The 19,727-nt window shown below is 40.4% G+C and overlaps 3 protein-coding genes across 10 annotated transcripts in view; 2 read left to right on the forward strand and 1 right to left on the reverse strand.

Moving 5' to 3' along the window:
- The window catches only part of LOC103055799 (prominin-1-A-like), a 37,911-nt gene extending 36,237 nt beyond the window's left edge, over positions 1 to 1,674 (forward strand). For all 8 annotated transcript variants that reach the window (XM_088131659.1, XM_088131656.1, XM_088131653.1 and 5 more), the window contains exon 25: positions 103 to 1,674. In XM_088131659.1, the coding sequence (XP_087987785.1) occupies positions 103 to 151 (49 nt within the window). In that variant the 3' untranslated portion in view covers positions 152 to 1,674. The remainder of the gene's footprint in view (positions 1 to 102) is intronic.
- On the reverse strand, positions 1,652 to 8,971 carry HPS6 (HPS6 biogenesis of lysosomal organelles complex 2 subunit 3). Its single transcript, XM_088131652.1, has one exon. It carries the CDS (start codon positions 8,319 to 8,321, stop codon positions 5,877 to 5,879), a length of 2,445 nt encoding a protein of 814 aa, XP_087987778.1. The 5' UTR covers positions 8,322 to 8,971; the 3' UTR covers positions 1,652 to 5,876.
- A 2,552-nt stretch (positions 8,972 to 11,523) lies between these two features.
- The window catches only part of ARMH3 (armadillo like helical domain containing 3), a 149,408-nt gene continuing 141,204 nt past the window's right edge, over positions 11,524 to 19,727 (forward strand). The window contains exons 1-5 of the mRNA XM_088131951.1: positions 11,524 to 11,656; positions 17,826 to 17,937; positions 18,133 to 18,189; positions 18,309 to 18,455; positions 19,043 to 19,150. Of these exons, the coding sequence (XP_087988077.1) occupies positions 17,836 to 17,937; positions 18,133 to 18,189; positions 18,309 to 18,455; positions 19,043 to 19,150 (414 nt within the window). The 5' untranslated portion in view covers positions 11,524 to 11,656; positions 17,826 to 17,835. The remainder of the gene's footprint in view (positions 11,657 to 17,825; positions 17,938 to 18,132; positions 18,190 to 18,308; positions 18,456 to 19,042; positions 19,151 to 19,727) is intronic.

A 19,727-nucleotide genomic window follows, 5' to 3' on the forward strand; every position in this document is an offset into this window, starting at 1 on the left:
AAAAAGGTCTGAAGTTTGCTATTCCCAAATTGTCATTACCTTTATTGTCACCTACCAACCATTGAGATTCAGTCTTCTCATTTTCTTCTTTTTCCATTGCAGATCAAGGCAAAACATGTTCAAAATGCCCCGGGCTGAGTTGAGGAAATAACATCTCCTTTTTCAACATTCCATCTCCGAGCAGCTATGAAGATGAAAAACAGTGGTCTAGAGAATTTTTGGATTTCTCTTGACAGTGTTGAGTGTGTGGATCATTACTTTGTCACAATTTTTTCCTGAACAAGTTTGCAATATGGCAGCAACTTTTTCCCTACAAGAGAGACTATTGTGCCATAAGCCCTGTGACATGGAAGTTTAGTTTGGCTGTATCCTCAGGGTATTGAGAGGTTGTGCTCTACTGTAGAGTTTAGGCTTGCAGTCTTTATGCTATGTCCTTTCTACAGGAAAGGCTCCTTATCCTCAGGAGACTCCAGAGTCCTTAGATTTCAGTGCCTGATATCACTGCATGCTACTGAATTACCCTACAGACCCCAATAGGCAAGCAGTTGAAATTGCACTATTTATTTATATTGAGATGGAAAGAAAGAGAAGGGCATTATGTTAAGAAGTCTCTTCTGCTTCAAATCAATCTAGATCTTTTTTTTGTGGCGCAGTTAAGATGACTAACACTGGCCTACAAAGAATTTATAGTCATGACAAGAAATGTGACAGGCAACATAGCAAAACTTCTTTAATTCTTTGAACCTCAGCAGTCCTCCACTGTGTTCGAATTTAGAAATCTTTGCTAAGTTAACTTGAATTACAAATAGTGCCTTGCTGCACTAAATCAAAATCCACACCTACTCCAAAGATTGACATTCTGGAGAGAAAGCAAATATGAGCCATAATGAAACACTTTTGAGTACTTCTATTAATCTGTGCATCAGGAAGAATGAATTGCCTTAAATTTTATCTAGAGCACTTTCCAGATTTGTGTCTTGTTGCTTCACTATACCACTGCAACCTGGGGTCATGTATGCTGCTCTCTTTCCCCCTTCCTCACATCCTCCAATACTTGATTTGCATATTTTGGGCATTTTATACCCCCCTCCCCCAATCATGTTGAACCATGAAAAAGTATTTTGCCAGAAGTGTGGTTCTCCCATGTGGTGGGGAAAATGTTAATAGAATTAGATATTGTTTATTAAGGAATTAGTAGTAGGAATGGATGCATTTAGATTAATGCAAAATGAAAATGACTCCAATAATAAAAGGGAATGATAGAACCATTTGGAAGAAGAATGCCACAAGGCTTCTATTCCTTTTAGATTAGCTTCATCTGCCCTGGGGCACTCTGGATGTGAGGAATTACAACTGACATAACTGGAAGCCAGAACGAGTTCCACAACACTGGAAATTTGCAGTTTGGGGAAAGATTGGACTAGCAGCAGAAAATATTGTGCTTTTTTTAATGAGTCACAGACTCATTAATCCAGAGTATGGCACATAAACTAATTGTGCAATGTGTTGGTCTGAATGTAAAATTACAAATTTTATTTCAAAGTATTGAATGTCAGGAGGGTAGATCATGTATTACTTAAACTTTCTGTTGTCCAATCTGCATATAAAGCTTTTAAAGAACCCATTTGTATTTATAATAAAATTTAAATCAGATTCCCAGCTGAGTAGCAGAAACCTTTTTTATGCACTTACCACCTTTTGCACAACATTGTTCTTCCTCCAAAAACAACAGTGGCAAAATTATTTCTCCTTCCTTCTGGCTCTAAATTAGCTTTGGTTAACGAAGAATGTGTGAAGGGTTACTGTACAAGAGAGAGTAACAAATGAAATCCTATTGATCATGAAATATGAAAACATTACATAAAATATAACACTTTCTCATCTCACCTAGCTCCAGGGGGAGGGCTCACATTCCCGAATGTACAGAGCAACAAGCATGCAAATTATTAGAGGGCAACACACACACACTTTCATTCGCTTATTACTTGGACATAATTAACAATGGCCTTCTCCTAGCAAATTATCCACAACTCCATCTCTCTCTCTTCTAAAGAGTTTAAGAAAAAGGGTTTATGAAAACCTACCACAGATGAGAAGCAAGTTGACATTGTTGTCATGCTATGGATCACTTAGCACAGGACAGTAATTTTCCCCAGCAGCTCCACTTTATGCATTCTGTCTTATTTCCACTAAGTTTTAAGATATTTTCAATTGCTTGGATTACATAATTTCTAAGTAAAGGTTTATTTGATTGTATGAAGGAACAGGCGTGAAAAGGAATAATCTAGAGTGAAAATAATTACACCACTCTCCCCCCTCTCCCCAACTGCTTTATTGATAAAGAGGCTTGAATCTGTGTAAATGTTTTTGTTTCACATGTGAATGAATATTCTTATTTTCATTGGTATATTGTTTATTTTGTCTTTCATTTGTAAATTCAAAGAAATTACATTTTTCATGACTTTTATAGGATTTAAGGTAGGCTTTGGATACTTAGCATTATAGACTGTTGGTCCCCAAGAATGAGTTCCAAAAAGATGCCATCTTGCTGCTACTGGAACTGCAGTGTTAAATATTAACATAAATTGGTCCAAGAATAAACCATCACAATAGCACTTTTGGACCTTGCTTGAAAATTAGCTGGTATAGTATCAGAAGGAACTCCAAGATGATCAGGAAGCTATGTTTTTCATTGGACTCAAAAATACATATGATCCTTAATGAATAAAAGAAACCTAACTCCTATGATAGTTTCAATTACTATTAAATATAATGTTGGTGTATTTTTGCAATGGTGTGACAAATGCTTATTTAACAGGAGCACCTGCCTTCAAATCCAATGTTTGACCAAGCCAGAACATCCACTGAGAAAAGGTAGCTGTTCAAGTATCAAATTAATAATTATTATATGCTTATACATCTAACAAAGAAACAAGTTACTTGTTCTCTTGATATTTAGCAGTCATTTCCAACTCCCCTCCCATCATATTATGAAATCTAATTTCAGGTTGGTTAATATCTCTTGCTTAATTCTGTTTGAATTGATATTTTTAATCTACTCTTCCCTGAATGTTCCAGTTAGAGAATCTAAAGGCAGGGATATTAAATCTATAACCGTTTTACAGAAGCTGGGAAGTTAAGAGTGTAGCTCTTAAGCTATGGCTCAACAGACAAAGAGGCATTGATTGCTAGCAGTTTGCTTGCTGTAGTTTTCCTTCCCAACAAAGATTTGTTTTCTTAGCTGAAATTCTTCCAGGTCAGACTATGATTTATCTACTAGTGTTGGTTCTCATTAACAAGTAAACTCAGGCTGAATTAACAATACAAATACTGTAGAAGATACACACAGCTGGGTGCACATGCCTATGCCAGGTACTCTGCAGCATAGCACAAAATTCTCTAAGGGTGGTGGTTATCTTTCAGTGTTGCATATAGGATAAGAAACAGCTTCCAAAAAATCAGAAAAGCATTATAAAATAAAGTTGTTCATAAAAAGTAGCTTTAAAAGCCTACTATTTCTCTGCCAAGTTACTCAAGATAGGCAGGGCACAAAGGATCCAGGCAAATCATAAGGTTAATTACCCTCTCACCCCTACTTCATTAGGACAAACATCTAACCCACTGAAGTCCAGCATTAACAAAGAATCCATTAATTGTAAAGAGAGGAGGAAAACGCTTGGCTTTTAATCAAGGGGGCATTTTTTTTAAACCCGTAACATTTTAAAATAGCTCTGGGCTGAGGAAGCCTGAGGTTTACTGAAGAATGTATATCTGTAAAAAGTAGTAAATGTAGATTTGGGATGGCCAGTTTGGTATGAGCCCAGCATTTGTGTTCTTTTATCATCCATGCCTCCCTTCTTTGCTTTCTGACAGAGTAAAGGGAGACTTAGAGCTGCCCTTGACTTCTGCGACAAGTCTATCTTCTACCCCAGAAAGGGGAAGCTCACAACTGGAAAGAACAATATTTGCTTTGCACCAAAACTCGCAGATTGCCAAGGCAGTAATGATACTCAAGCCTAGTCAAGGGATACATTAGCTTTCATTCATGTTTCTCAGATATCAGGGCAGGGTCCTATGTAACCACAGAGCCTTTCCCCACTAAACAGTCACTCAGAAAACTTTCCAAGTGTGGGAAAGAGGAACAGAATTAGAGCATAAACAAAATAATGGAAAACATATCTGCTCGTGATCATCTTCTCAAAATGGGTGGGGAACCTGTGACCATCCTTAATTTCCAGCATTTCTAAGCCTTAGTCAAACTGCTTGGGATTCTACAGAGTTGTAGTTCAGCAAACCTGAGAGGGCTTCAGATTCCCTACTCCTTCTCTAATAGTTTCCACATAGATCCCATTCCCAACCAGACCATAAGTTGGCAGCAAAGCAGCTGTTAAACCTACTTTTTAAACAGAGAATTGAAGTGTACAACAGCACTTGCTTTTATTCAACAGGCTACCTCCTTTTTGGATCATATCAAGGAAATTCTGCAGTTCTAAAAAGGATCCTGTCAGTTTCATAAGAGTTAAAATCACCAACTACCTACCCAAAGAAAAAATATTCATGGTTAGACCAGTTAAAGACCCCTTTTCTTTCTGTTAAATCTATGTGGAAAGTGGCCCTACCTATTGTTAGCATGTAGGACATGGATGGAGAACCTGGAGCCCTCCTGATGCTGTTGAACCACAACTTCTCAGCCCACAAAGCTAATGGTCAGAGATGCTGGAAATTGCAGCTCAGCAAAGTTTGGAGGGCACAAGTTCCTCATCTCTGATGGACAGTACTATCTTTAATTAAATGGTAATTAGTCTTAAGCAGAGTGGACTAATTAGAAAATTGTCAAGGGTTGCATTGTAGTAGCACCTTGCTTCAAGTCTTGCTATTCTTTTAAAGCAGAGAAAGATTTGCTTAAATTTAAGAGATGTAGCATTAGAGAGAATTATACTTTCTTACAAAGAAGCAGGGTATAAACTATTATAGTGAATCTCTTCCACTTCTCTAAAAAGCAAAAGATAAAGGCCACTATAGAGGACAAAGGTGTGCATAGATAATGCAGTAGAAACAGCTGGGGCTTCCCCTGCTGTAGATAAATATTGCTTGGTTAAATCTGTGATATATCTGGGGAGTGATTTTTTCAGAGAAGCAGCAGCTGATATGATTGCATTTAGGGAGTTTCAAAAGCATTAGTTTCAGGAGGAAGTAAGGCTGGTAAATGAAACCTATTAGGCTTATTATCAAGAACCTCCTCTCCCCCAACCCCCTTAAGAAATAACAGTGTAGAGAAGCCTTCTCCAACCTGATGCTCTTCAGATGCCTTAGACTACAATCTTCATCAGCCCCCAATCCACATAGCAGCCACGTGCATTGGAGGAAGACTACTTCTGAGCACAATAGAATGCTGCTCCTCAGCAAAACTCATATACAAATATAGCTGATGAATGCAGATTGGCATGTTATCAGAATATCAACCAGTCTCATATTATTATTCATGAAAGGATGGGAGTGCATCAATAGTAGTATTTCAGGCAGTCCTGTGTCATTCTTATATACAGCTGTCCCCAGTCTGATGCTTTCCAGATGTACTAGAAATATAATCCAGAATTCTCATTTTGAGAATTATAATCCCAACACACCTGAAAGGTTAGGAAAGAGATGCCTTTATTTACCCTAGTTTAAAGATATAAAAAGCTTCCAATCCTTCCTAGAAGCTCTGCACTCTTTCAGATAAACTCATTGGCAATACATGATTCTTGATTTAACCTCCTACTTTAGCTGGGTGAGCTTGGAATATAAAGACTGCAGCTCCTAATTCTTCTAGAACCATTTTTCAAATACCATTTTACCTGTTTCAATCCTTTTCACACCACCTTAGACATTGAAAACTATGTTTGGTTCTGAAAGAAGGTTAGATCTTCCTGGGAATCTGCTTTTGGAAGAGATTGCTGGTGTCTGGGTGGTGTTGGTGGGGGAAAGGATGAGCCCTGTAAGACATGACCAAAAATTTCATTCTGGGATGTTTGACTCTGTGCCAGTCTGTACAACAGTGGTTTGAGCAGAGCAATAGTAAGTTGGGATGACCCATCTTGTGGGAAAGGAAATGGGTTGAGTTCTGCCGATGCTACATTTTGCTGAATAATGCTCAAGACATCAGAAGCGCTGATATCTGCAGGGCAGAGCTCCCACAACTTGTCCAAGTAAGGGTCTAGTGCCCGGTGCTGGGAAAACTCCCCCAAGAGGTTAATAAAAATCTCTTTGTTCAGCAAAGGGCTCAGCAAGGAGAATTTCTCTGCTGTCTCCATCACACGCTGCCATCTCCCATATTGGATAAGGAGATCCATGGCCTGGAGGATTGCTTTGGGCCGCTGGCTACAGAGCAGGAGTTCAATTTCCATTTCTCCATCTGCTACTGGACATCTAGCACACCTTGGCAGTATAGCCAGTGCTCTCTTGTAGAGGGGCACACCAACCTCAGGGCCCTCCTTGCTTTTATAAGTCCATGAGACACCCAAATATTGCTGGGATAGTTCTACAAAGGGAGGCAACCATTTAGGCTTGAACTGGAGAAGAGAAAGACAGACAAGTTCAAAGAAGGGGAATACTCCATTTGGAGGGCCTTCTTCTTGCTTGCTTGGGTTAGGAGCAGCTCCCCCCAGAACTTTTTTCCATATATCTGGAGTGGCTCTGGCTACCAGAACGCCATCCCCATTCTCTTGTAGTTGGAGATGATTCTGGATAGCTTTCCAGAAAGCCCCAGGGAAGGCAGTAAATATGACATTCAGGTATGTCAAATTCTCTCTATTCAAGTCCAAATGTAGAAGGCGGCTAAGTTCTTGCTCCACCAGTGCTTCACCATAGCTCTCTACCTCACTTTCTGAGGCCTGAACCACACATGACTTGAGGAACTCCAGGTTCTCATAGTTCTGCAGTTCTAACTGCATTGTGCCCAGTAGCTTGGTATAAGGTTCTGGGAGGGCCCTGAGCTTTTTTCCTTTGGGATCAAGACTATGGCACAGGATGGAAGACAGTGCAACAGGAGCCTGAAACATACCCCCCTTCTTCAGTTTCTCCACAGTGAGTTGGGAGCTACTAAGACTCCGTCTTTGATAGTATTTGCAGGCTTCTTCGAACACCATCTGCACCAGGCTGGGTTCAGGCTGGCAGCCTTGATCAATGTCTGAGAAGTCAAGAGTGTAAATGCCATTCTCAGCAAGGAGCTGGACTTCCTCTATAATAGGAGAATCCAAAAAATGCACTCCTTTGGTGTTCAGGATTTTTTTTTCTATCAGCTCTCTACTGTTCAGATCTATAAGATAAAGAGTCTCCTTCAGCAAGCAAGCCAGGATGTTCCCAAATACCTTTATTTGGACCTGCTCCCCTGAAGACAAAATGCTTCCTGCAAAGTCAAAGACAGGTCGCCACACACCATTAGGTTGGACTCCCTCTACTGTGCCTGTTTGCATAATGAGGAGGAGCTCTCCACAACTGGATAGGGCACAGCTGTGTACACCCAAATATTCCATGGATGCCAAGAGTCCCACATAGCTCAGCACTAGCTTCTTGAAGTCCACTTCGCTGCCTGCATGTGAGGCTTTTGTGGAAACACACAGACCATGTGGCGCAGCAATAATAATATCAGCCATTTCAGGTCGCCAGATGAGGACAAACTTGGCTATTCCCGGGAAGGTGGCTGGGGTGGGCACAAGGAAGACTCCAGAGGGTTTGGCCAAGACTCGGTAAACAGGGCTATTGTGCAAGACAACCCTGAGAGGGCTCAGCTGGACTCCCTGCTCGCCAACCTGAATACCTCGAACACAAATACAGTACTGGAAGGCTCTTCTCTCAGGAGATGGCTGGGCATCCAAAGGAGGCCTCTCTTCACACCACACAAGCTGGTCCCCGAAGCCACAAATGGAGACAATCCGAGCACGGGCTCCATGGCACAGTTCCAGACTCTGCAGCAAGTGCCATCCCGCGGTGGGCACAAAGCGCCAGACTTCGGTCCTGCCTTGCTCCCAAATGATCACCAAGACCCAGGAGACAGTTGTGCCAAGGCTTTCCAGGAAAAGTAGCTCCACCACGGGGGGCTGAGGTGGCTTCCAGGTCCTCTCCAGGTCCCCTCCATCAAGCCCCAGCCGCTGGAAAGCCACCACGCGAGCCTGGCAGGCCGGCTGGTTCCACAGGAAAAGCAGATGCTGCTTGTCAGGGCTGGTCACGATGCGGCTGGGAGGCTCGCCAGAACGGCGCTGATCCAGCAGTTCCCTCAGGCAGCGGCCTCGGACAAAGTCGCTCCAGTCCGAGAGCTGACGAAGCTCCACCTCTCCCTTCATTTTGAGGCGTCCGGAGTGGCTGCCGACCACATAGGGCCGGGGAAAAGACCGACGAGCGGTAGCAGGCCCAAGCTTCACCGACCCACCTAGGCAAATGCGGAGTTGTTGAATTCCTGCATCTTGCAGGGGGAAGACAAACTCGGCCCTCGCAACTCTTCCCACCGATTCTAGCGCTCCTGGATCTCCGTTATTACGCGCCCCCTTTTCGACAAAGGCGTACAGTATATGCACTTCTACGCCCTTCCCTCCAGCTGCTAATAATCTTTCGCTTTAGTCTTCGCTGAAGCTTTCAAAACCCGCTCTCTCCACGTCGCCGCGCCCCGCTCCGCTTACGGTTTGGGGCTCCAGCTCCCTCCGCACTGCATACTCCAAGGTCTGCGTTGCCCTCTCTAGCTCACACGGGCTTCCGCCCGAGCTGCCTGCGCTCAGGCGAGTAGCTGTTTCTAGGCGCCTTAGCCCTCCCGGAACAGGCCAAACGCCGGGCTACGGCTCGATCCAGCCAGTTCTCCCGCAAAAGCTTGGGAGCGCGCTCAACGTAATCCGTCAGACCCGCCACAGTCCAGGAGTAACAGCGCCGAATTCCCTATTGCAATCACGAGGTCTTTCGTTTCCGGACTGAGGCACTCCCCTCCTGTACCTCGCACCAAATCCGAACTGCCTCCAATTCTTTTACTTCCGTCCCTGCCCGATGAGGTTAAACCTGACCGCCCCAATTAAGCTGCCTTTCCGCAGAGTGCAGGGGCTGGCGGAAAACGGGAACTAGAGTGCGTTAAAGGGACACTCGGCTTATGCGTTGGTCTTATAGACTATACAGTACTTTGGGGGTGTGTGTGTGGGGGGGGCGGTGTTTGAAAAAACCCTAAAATCCTGCAGAGCCTGAAGCATAAACTTCGAATTGATTCAGATTCCAGAAATTGCTATTACTGCTAATGTTGAATGGAGCGTTATTGTTAAATCAGCAAAAATATTTAGAGAAAAAGAGGGAAAAACCCTTCCCTTTAACTAAATTTAATATAGAGACAGATATATTCCAGATCACCCAGAAATCTATTAATACCTTCTGCCCATGCCCGATGAAGAAAAGAATTACTGAATGAACGAATGAAGAGAGATGAAGATTTGGATTATGTACAAGCATTGGATTCTGTTTGACAAAATCTTGTTTTCTACTTGCATCTTAAAATGCTGGTTAGTCACATTTTTCCTCAAAAGTATTCATAGCACTGCTGCTTTAATTGCATTCAAGATTAGCAATTCTTCCTCTCACACCAATTGCTTCCCCTCCCTCCCACAGCAACATATTGCAGTATCTGTGCCTCTTTTCAGGACAATTAGATCAATAGGAGACCTGCTTTGGCATGTTGTCATGATTATAGGTCAACTCAAAGTTGTGGTCCAATCCCTTTTCTTCTGGTCACTAGCTGACATCCATACCACCATTTCTCCTGTCAAATAAAAGGGGTCTAAGAACTTTTCCCTGCTCCCTCACTTTTAAAAAAATTAAGTTCAGCACAGTGGGGTATATCATAATCTTTATATAATGATGTGTTTTAACCTCAGAAGCCCTGTGTCAGAGATCAGGATATTTATTTATTTATCATATTTATATAGCTGCCCATCTCACATTTAGCTGCAGATAAAACCCATCAAAATTGAATTTCCAATCCAGGCAATCAACTTTAGGATGATAATGTTTTTAGGTGACCCAGTGAGCTATGGGTGGCATTATAAGACAGAAGTGTAGAAATGGCCTTAAAATTGGCTTTTGGAGATTACAGCAATAGCACAATGGTCTCTTAACTATTTTGAAGTGTATATGGAATTGCAATCAAAATTTCTAACATGCAATGTATAAACAACTTGACCCATGGAATGGTAGTGGGCTAACTTATACCAGAAGTTGCTTCATATAAACACTTAGAAATACACCTTCCTGAAATAAGCATTACTTTTGAAAATGCACATATAGGATTCATGTGCACTTTTAAGCTCATTTACTTATTAGAATGCTCTGCTGAAATTGTCATATTTTGGGAGAGAGAATCAATGAATGTGCAGAGGATTGAATTGCCATATGTGCTGGTTTAGGGCATTAGGAACACATTCTGTTTTGTTCCATGCAACTACCTCCCTTTTCTCTCTTGTGAAGCATGGGAAAAGGAAGGATGAAGCCAATGGAAAGTCAGATGGAAGCACCTGGTTTTACTGACTTCTTGTTTTGCCAAGAATGGTTTGAATCCAGGACACGAACATTGATGCACCTGCATTTCTTCTTCAGAAGTAAACAAGGAGGGACAAAGACTGTTGGGTATAAAATGATATCCTCACCTAGAATACATTCAGGCTACAATCTCCATTTTGGGGTGACTCTGAACTACAGACCATAGCTGAAACATGTGGCTGAACTTTTGGATTCTCCTATTTCTCTCCATTTGATGCACTTGTACAGTAATCACTAGCCTGAAGAAGAGTCCTGGAGAAATTGAGAACTTCACTCTCCTGTAACATTTTGATTGGTCATAATAAAGTCTTACTATGGACCTTGGAGTTTCCCCTCCCCCAGCTTTATAAATAACGCTGGGATATTCAGAGCAGAGCCTTGAGATATGAATTAGGACATTCCTGTAAATCAGCATACTACAAGCAGGAAACCCCATGCTATCAATTTGTGCTGCATGTTGTGCACACCATTAATAGACTACACACAGCTCGGCAGCTTTAGTCTCCTAATGAATTTGCACCATGAGTCCGTGAAGAATTATGCATGTTGTAAGCCTACCACTGAAAATCAGCTCGTTACCACGACTGTGCAGTAATGAGATCCGTGCAATCATGCCAATTCGTGGCTTAGAGGATCAAGGATCCGCTAATTAAAATCCGGATCGTAGACACCGTACAGCGGAGTACGTTCCTGCTGAATTGGGACAAGGAATTCTTCCAAACGGAAGAAAATTCTTTAAAATTCCTACAGTGAAGCCCTGCTGAAGGACAATCTTTTTTTTGTTTCCTCTGGAATAAATCCCATTGTACTGTCAAGGAAAAAGTGTGTCCCACAATTGCCTTTGTTACTCAGCCTTTCCATCTGTGCAACCCAAAGGGTTAAAGAAACTAGGAACTCATTTTCCTTAATACTGTAACCCCGTAACGCGTCTTCCTAAAGTTAGTCTCTTCCCCGCAGTCCGCTCGTATTAGTAACTCGCAGGAAAGGACATCCCTGAGACGACAGTAGGCGGAACCGAGCTGATCAAGAATTATGCGCCTGCGTGGTCAGGAGAAGGTGGAGCGAAGGGTCTCTCGTTGACGCATGCGCTTTGGCAGGCGATCGCCCCGCGCAGGTAACAGTTACGTTCCTTTCCCACCCCTCAGAATCCGGCCTCCGTTGTGCCCCTGGTCGGTGTCCAAGCTGCCCTCGCTGATGAGGGCCGGGGGAGGGCGAAGCTGGGGCTAGCTAGAGGCGGTGATGGGATCGAGGAGGGTCAGGCAGCAAGGTGTAATGGGGGTGGAGGAGAGGGGGAGTGTTGGGGTGCAGCTCGGGATTATTTGAGGAAAATGTCTGTGGGTGCTTAGGCTATGTTCGCGAGGAAGGGGTCTGTTTTTCTGCCTCAATTTTTGTATACTTATAGTTGAAGAAACTTTTCTAGGACAGGAAGAGGAAAGCCTAACTCGCTTGTAGGTGAAATAAGTCCTGTGCCATTGATGAGGCAGCTTTAATCAATGTTCCAAGTTATACCGTCTGTTTCTTTCTCGATGTCTTGAACTACGGTACCCATAAGCTCTAGCCAGGATGATCACTGATCAGAAATTATGGGACTTGAAGTCCAAGCATCTGCATGGACGCCAGGGTACTTAATATATGCCTTCCCTTTCTGAGGCTTTCAGTTTTCTGCCCCCTTTGCTGAACAGGACAATGGTGGGCACTTGGTAGGGGTAGATTTACTGCAGGTCCCCTTGGTAGTTGGCAGTCAGTCAGACCCCTCGTTGTTTCATAGTAACAGTAGTAAAATAATTCTTCCCCCTCTGAATTTTGCTGCTGAAATGAAGAAAGTTTACTGGATATAACTCAGAATCCAGAAGGACTGTGAACTCTGTTAAGTTCTGATAGAGTAATAAAATGAATGCTTGGACTTGAACTCTTTCCATTCTAAGCCGGCGTCTTTTCTACCATGCCCCAGTTGGTAGATTGCATGGTTCTAGTAAAAATAAAGTATACATATGTATGAAAACTGTCCACTGTGTTATAAACGATGAAAGATCTATCTGAAGATAGGAATGCAAACTGTTGCCCAGATGGTTTTCTGCTCATGTGGTCCTCTCATTCACAGCACTGTACAGTTTTACTCATTTCTGTTCCACATCTTTAAACAGAATGCAGAACTTTTCTCTCCTATTATGATTTGGAATGAAGTGCATAGTACAGATCACTTAAGGAAGAATCAAAGACTCTTTACTTGGTTTTTAGAAGAAGGAACCAGGGATCCTTGTCAAATTTTAGCATTTTATGTTTCTGTTTACTAATCACTCCATTCCCCCCTTTATTTATTTTTAAGAGGGTATGGACTAGACCATATTTCAGCCTAGCAAATCCAGCCAGACTGGCTGATTTATGGTTCAGTGTGTCATGTGGTTGATTAAAATATGGTTCAGTTAATTAAGGGGAAGTATGTTACATGAACATAATCATTAATATTCCCCTTTGAAAGTTGCAAGTATGTGGGTAAGATCAGTTGGTATTCACAGTTAATAGGGATTTAAATGCAGTTATATTGTATTTGAATCTGACATTGTTCACTGGATTACCTTACCCTGATTGCAAACTTGATTGAAGATTTGGTTTCCTGTTTTGATGGGGGTCTGGTTCATATACCATGATGTTAAGCCATGACTTTTGTTTAGTATGTTGCATGAAACTAGCCACATGGTTTGTAAACAGTGACTTTCTTTTTAGTTAATTCTTTATTTTAAAAAAAAACATGGTTAAGCAAACCAGGACTTAGTGTGACATAAAGTCCTAAACTTTAACATAATGGAGATTGGTTCAGAGAATATTCTAAAAACGTGAAACAGTTTTACTGCTAAAATCATGCATGATTGGTAATGTAAAGTGTCTAGACTAGAAGCTTCCTGGAAATCCTGTATAAGCCATTCTGAAGAACTGAGGAACAGCAGCCATTTATATAATACTTGTAAATGTTATAAATAAGACTTGTTTGCATGTATGTGACTGATATGCTGGATGTGCGTCACTTTTGGGTTGCTATTAGTGTCTACCATTCTTCAAAGATAGTTTTGCTTGATCATGCTAGCTTTTTCCATAACTCTTTACTATTTTTATACATACATACATACATACATACATACATACATACACACACTCTCTCTTCTATTTTTCTATTTTGAAGAACTAATAGACAAGCTGTTGGTATTCCAGATGGAGAAATCTGAGAATGCGAGTTACTGAAGCCCTAGAATGGCTAATGGTTAAATTTTAAATATTAATAATTTAAGAGTTGAGTTCTTTAAATCAAGCTTTAAGTCAAATTGAATGAAAAAAGCAACAGCTTTATTGCGTTTGTTCCTTTTCTTTCCTGTTAATGTAACATGCTTCAGATGCTTCATAAAGGGTCATAGTATCATAACCTTTTGTCATGACATAACATAATGAAAGAATCAAATATTTATTCTAGTGAGGATAGTTGCATTACAGTTTAAACTTTTATTGTTGAAAACTATACCAGACAGGCTTTTTTAGAGTGGGCTGGGGGAGAGGGGGTTACTTAATAATAACTTCCCTCAGAAGAAAATAATTCAATACCTCTGTTTCTGTAGATACACTCATTCTTGTAGATTTCAGAATGAGATATAAATGCCCTTTGCTCCCTTTTATACTGGGGAGTGGCTTTATGACTTATTTCGAGGTACTTATTTTGATATATTGCTTATTATGTTTCTTTAATTTCTTACAGTTAGTTATACTTGTACAAATGAGATCACAATGGGGTTTATTTAGGGACACGGGGACCATTTTGGTGATACAGATAATAATGGACTTAATTTTGTTCATGTATAGCTTAATTTGGCATAAAATGAGTTCCTGCCATTGGGTGAGATTGCAAGTATGATTAGCAAATAACACTTCTTGTAAAATAATATATCCAGACCATGACAGCGCAAGTAGAAGAATTCCTTGTCCTTCCCTGCATGGTAGTCCTTTCATCCCCTTATCCATGTTATCTGGAAAATTGTGGACCCTATTAAATGTGGTAAACTGTAACTCTGGGAATGGGGGGGGGGGGGAACCTCTTCCCAACATCTAAAAGAGGTTACTTCTATATGTAGTGCTCTGCTGTTTGAAGATGCTTCTGATTTTGAAGCCAAGGATAAGGCTGCTGTGGTAGGGGAGGAGGCAGGAAAGTCAGGAATGAGATTGCCAGTCCAGTTGGGTTTATCTAAATCTAAAAAAAATCCAATGTCTATGACAGATTCTTCCTTTTCACTTAATATGCCAACATTGGCATTTCCATTCATATCTGATGGCATTATATTGCTTTTGCTTCGATGATTGTAATGGGACAAATATGACTTTTGGGATAGTTAGATTATAGCCTAAAGTCAAATCTGAACATTTTCTTGCATTAACCCTAACAAAAGCAATTTTCTCCATTCTGGTATCCACCATCCCTAACCAGGGCCAGGCTAGCTATTTCTTGTGGATATTTCAGTCCAAAACATTTGGAAGACACCAGTTTTGGAAAACTGAATGGAGAGTGAACTTGGGAAGGTTCACATGGATGGCATGATATCTCTCACTCAGAGAAGATGACAACACCACACCACTTTGAACCAGAAGCATATTATTTTATCATCTATGATATAAATAACCCAGTCAGAGTATTCTGAGTGGATGTACCCAGTTTTGTGCTGCTGCTGCCCCAAAGACTTGATTCTGAGAGTGAAGGGGAGAGCCTGTTTCACCCCTGTGCCCAATTTCCAGATCTTTTACCCTATTAAAACTTTTTTTCTTCCCTTTTACTTTTCTGATTAGTGATACTTTATTTCTCATAAAACAGAAAGAAAATGGACTGTTTAAGAAAGAGAAAATATGGCTGACCTAACAGCTTTTGGTGACACAAATTTAAATGATTTTGCACTTACTAGATGTTCTTACGGGCTAATAACAGCAAGTCTATTAACCAGAAAGCAGTAAGATTCTTCATCTTCTTGGACCCCCCTTTTCCTCTTTTTTAGTAATGTTTTTAAATTTTGATGTTTTATGTATTTATATGTATTTATGGTTTTAATGTTTTGTGTGAGTCGCCCAGAGTCCCCCATTGGGAAGAGATGGGCGGGGGAGAAATTTAATAAAATAAATAAATAAATAAATAAGAGTACTGGAGATGAACTGACTGACTGGCCTGAAGTCATCTAATGTATATTGCAACAATGTGCTCCTTATTGTACATCTTGTTTCTTAAGTCTGATTTTTGCAGAAAATAAATCTCTGTGTGATGGTCTGAAATGGATGTTAGCCACTGAGAATTCTACCAGATAAGATCATTGTGCTATTTACTCCTTTATTTAAGTAGCTGTTGCACCCTCAGCTGCAGAATTATTGTTAAAGTTTATAGGCACTGTACATAACTTTGCTATATCTATGCTGTTCAATACATTATGTATTATATTTGGAGATACCACTTGCCATTCTGCTTTACCACTACATAAACACATGTGATTGGATGGGTGGGATGGCAAAAAATCCAAGGAAAGGGGATCAGTTTTAGAATTGGGTGAATTGGGGAGTACTGTGATTTGCTTTATTATTTTTATATGCACAAAAATACCTTTCATCTTTTCATTAGACACACTGAATAGTTCCCAGTCAAGCTTTACATGTTATGTTAGATATGATGTGCGTATCTGGACAAACTTAGTTCTGTGCATGTGTAGGATCTTTACACTGTCAAAGGTATACCTATGTGCTGCTTTTTTGCAGTAATTTACATGTACTGTTGAAACGAAGGTATGATGCAAAGTTTTGTTTATATAGAATTACCTTTCAAATACATGTGCGTTACTAAGAACCCTTAGATTATTTACAACCATAAATTCATAATGATAAAACAATATATGAAATATTTTTTTAAGGTGAAGAACGTTTACCAAATAAATAACATGTTTAAAAATGCTTCATTGACTAGTATAAGATGGCAAAAGAGTGACCACCTGAATTTCATTGGTTGGACAATTCTACAGTTTGGTTATGACCAGTTAAAATAGACTTTTTTCTTATCCTACTCCATTAAGTCACCACCACAGAAAAGTCACAGAGTGAGTGTTCTATTAAATTTTAGCAATTGGGTAGCTGGTATGGGAGGAAGTATTCTCAATTCACCCATATAACTATTCCCAGAGCTTCACTGGTTACCAGCTAGCTTCTGGGGAATTAAACATGTTGGATGTCATCTTTGAAGTCCTATATGGCTGAGGACCTGGGTATCTTAGGGACTGCCACCTTCCAGTTATATTTGTGCATTCACTAAGCTTAGGAAGAGTGGGCTCCCTAGGCATCCCTTTTCTCAGAGAACTCTATCACTAGGGACACAGAGGCAGACCTTCAATCTCTGTTTCCTTTCTTTGGAACAGCATGCCCCCTGAGATCCAAATGACCTCTACCTGCTGTGATTTAGGAAAGATGTTAAGCTTGGCTGTTCCTTAGGGGCAGACAGGTTATGAGGGTGTTCCCTTTTGCAGTGAGGTGTCTGTTTTATTGTTCATTGGTAACTCAAAGTTATAGTTGCAATTGTTATTTTGTCATTTAAGCATGATGAGCCCTTAGAGTTGGTATTGATTTGAGCAGCATATAAACCCAGTTAAAATAAAATAAGATACAATTAAAATAAAATACCTTTCTTTTTGACTTAGCCTGATGTATGAACTGACTAACCCATTAGGACTCAGCCTTATTTACAGACCACTCCATATGCAATATGGTGATTCTTATGTATATCTTACAATTTCATTTGTAGAAATAAAATGTATGTTTAAATGAGCTACTGTTGTTCTCTGAGCTACATGGGTGGGTTGATAAGCCTGTATTTGAATTTTCTTTTGCCATGCAAATCCTTCACACAAATTTATCTGCTGAAAAAAAAAAGCACTCTTTTCTTTCTTGATCCTCCTCTTCATTACAAGTGAAATAATTCCTACACAGATATAACAAATATAAACATTACATATGTCTAACCTTTTTTGGTATGTAAAATATAGGCATCTATTATAGTCAGCTTTTTTTTGTGCACCTTGCACCCCATGTAGGAAAAATATGTCTAAACTAGGCAAGGAGCTATGATAGTTATTACTGTATTATATAGTAAGTACAGTATAGGGTGCTTGGTGAGATCTGAGAAATTGCAAAAACATTCAGGAAAAATTTAGAAAGGTGCAAAAGCTGTGGAAATTTTCTTAGGATCAGTTTCTTTGATGTCTACCATATCTTTCAATCCACAGGTTGTAAGCCATGGCACAATCTGAGAAAAAAGGTGGATTACTTCGGAAATCTTCATCTAGTAAGAAACCCTTGAAGGAGAAGGTGGTGTTAATGTATGATGAGATCTTCACAGTAAGCACTGGATTTATTTTTCTTTCATCATGACAGTCTTCTGTATTCCAGTATTAGTAATATCTTGTACTATGAATGAGAAAGGAAGACTAATCTTCCTTAGTGAAATATTTCTTGGCTCACTTTCTTGGGCACATTATTACAAAATAGCATAAGGGTAAACTTGTTATATTCAATTCAGCCATTCTCTTTCAGACAGAAGATCCCAGTAAATATAACCCTCGGTTTTGGGAGGAGCTCTTCCTCATGAAGGTAATATACTAAAGGTTGAAACCATTTCTTTATGTTTACTCTTACAGATATCAATTTCTAGTTTTTCTTGTCCTCAGTAATTTCACAAATTGGCTTAAGCTCTACCTCTTGTCTGTCAGGTGAATTTGGAATATCTGGAAGGGAAGTTGGAATCTCTGGATGGTGAAGAGCTAATGAAGATAAAAGATAACATTAATTGCTTGTTCCAGCGTTGCATCTGGGCTTTAGGAGAAGAGCATCCGATCCGAGTGGTCAATGCATTACAGGTGCTATAAATTTCCTTTGGCCTTCATTAAGCAAAACTTATGAACTAACAACTAATGATTGGTTATGTTAGTTAATGAAGGAATTAGTCTGCATTATTGAGGTCTGCTGAAATACCTGTTGGTTCAGTATACTGGATCAGGTATCCCTTCTTAAGTACTTTAACATCCTAGGCAATGATAAAATCTTTTCTTTTTTTATTGTTAGATGATTCAGGAGAGCTTAACATGTTATAAATTTTGGAAGAATATCAATAAGAAAACTATAGGTGAAGCCAGTGAAGTTCTTCTGCCCATGACACTGTTTCCCTTAGTGAGATCTTTCCTATCTGCCTATGGAGGTCAGGTTTTTGGTTTGCTTGTTTGAGGAAGGGTTCAGTGGAAAGGAGAAAGTCCTGTTGTACAAGTGAACTTCTGCTCACACAGTATTGGATTTACAGTATTGAAATTCACTCTAAGTGATCTGGGGTATCATACTATTAAAAGGTAAAATACCATAGATTTAAATTTCTGGGTTTATAATGGCAGTTTTAAGTGCCCAGGAGGCTTTGTCTCACAGTTCCTGCATGTGTATGTGTTTTCTGCTGCAGACACTATGTGCACTGATCCGTGGGGTCCATCAGAAGAACAAATCCACATCTGGCTTTGATATCATCAATATGCTGATGGGCTTTGACAAAGCTGAACTGTGCATGAAGGTGAGAGCATGCTATATAGAAATAACAGGTTTTGTTTTCATTCTAATAACATGTATGTTATGTTGACTTCTCAGCTAGCTAGATGATGTCAGGAAAGCATGGATTTTGGGGAGGGAGAACCCCACCCATTTTGAAAAGCCCACCATGGCCTGTGGCTGTTCTCCCTCCACTCTGCAGTGCTTCTTTTCTCCTGTGCAGAAGGAAGGGGTAGAGTGGGGAGAGAGGCATTGAATCCTCCTGCACAGACAGGAAAGAGTTGCCATTCCTGTCACCTAGAGCCTGAAAGTTCTTTTTCAGTCCCCAGTCCTAAGAGAAGAAAGTTTCTCAGCCCCAAGGAAGAGAAAAGCAGTCCCACCTGGAGAAGAAACCTGGCTTTATTTGGTTTGCAGGCTAGATTTTCCTCATCCCTAACTTAAGTTCTGGTCTGCCAGAAATTCAAAAATAGACATGTGTTCAGTTAGCAGAATAGTCTGTAGATAGAATAACATGCTTCTCCTTTCTTTTCCTAGGCCTCCTGATACGCCCTAGCCTAGATACTGACAAATGTATTTGTCAAGGAATTAACAGAAAATTACAG

The sequence above is a fragment of the Python bivittatus genome, unplaced genomic scaffold (assembly GCF_059951505.1).
Source record: "Python bivittatus isolate LINGU-HERP-01145 unplaced genomic scaffold, Pbiv_v1 ctg000980_np1212, whole genome shotgun sequence".
In the NCBI taxonomy this organism is placed as follows: domain Eukaryota; kingdom Metazoa; phylum Chordata; class Lepidosauria; order Squamata; family Pythonidae; genus Python; species Python bivittatus.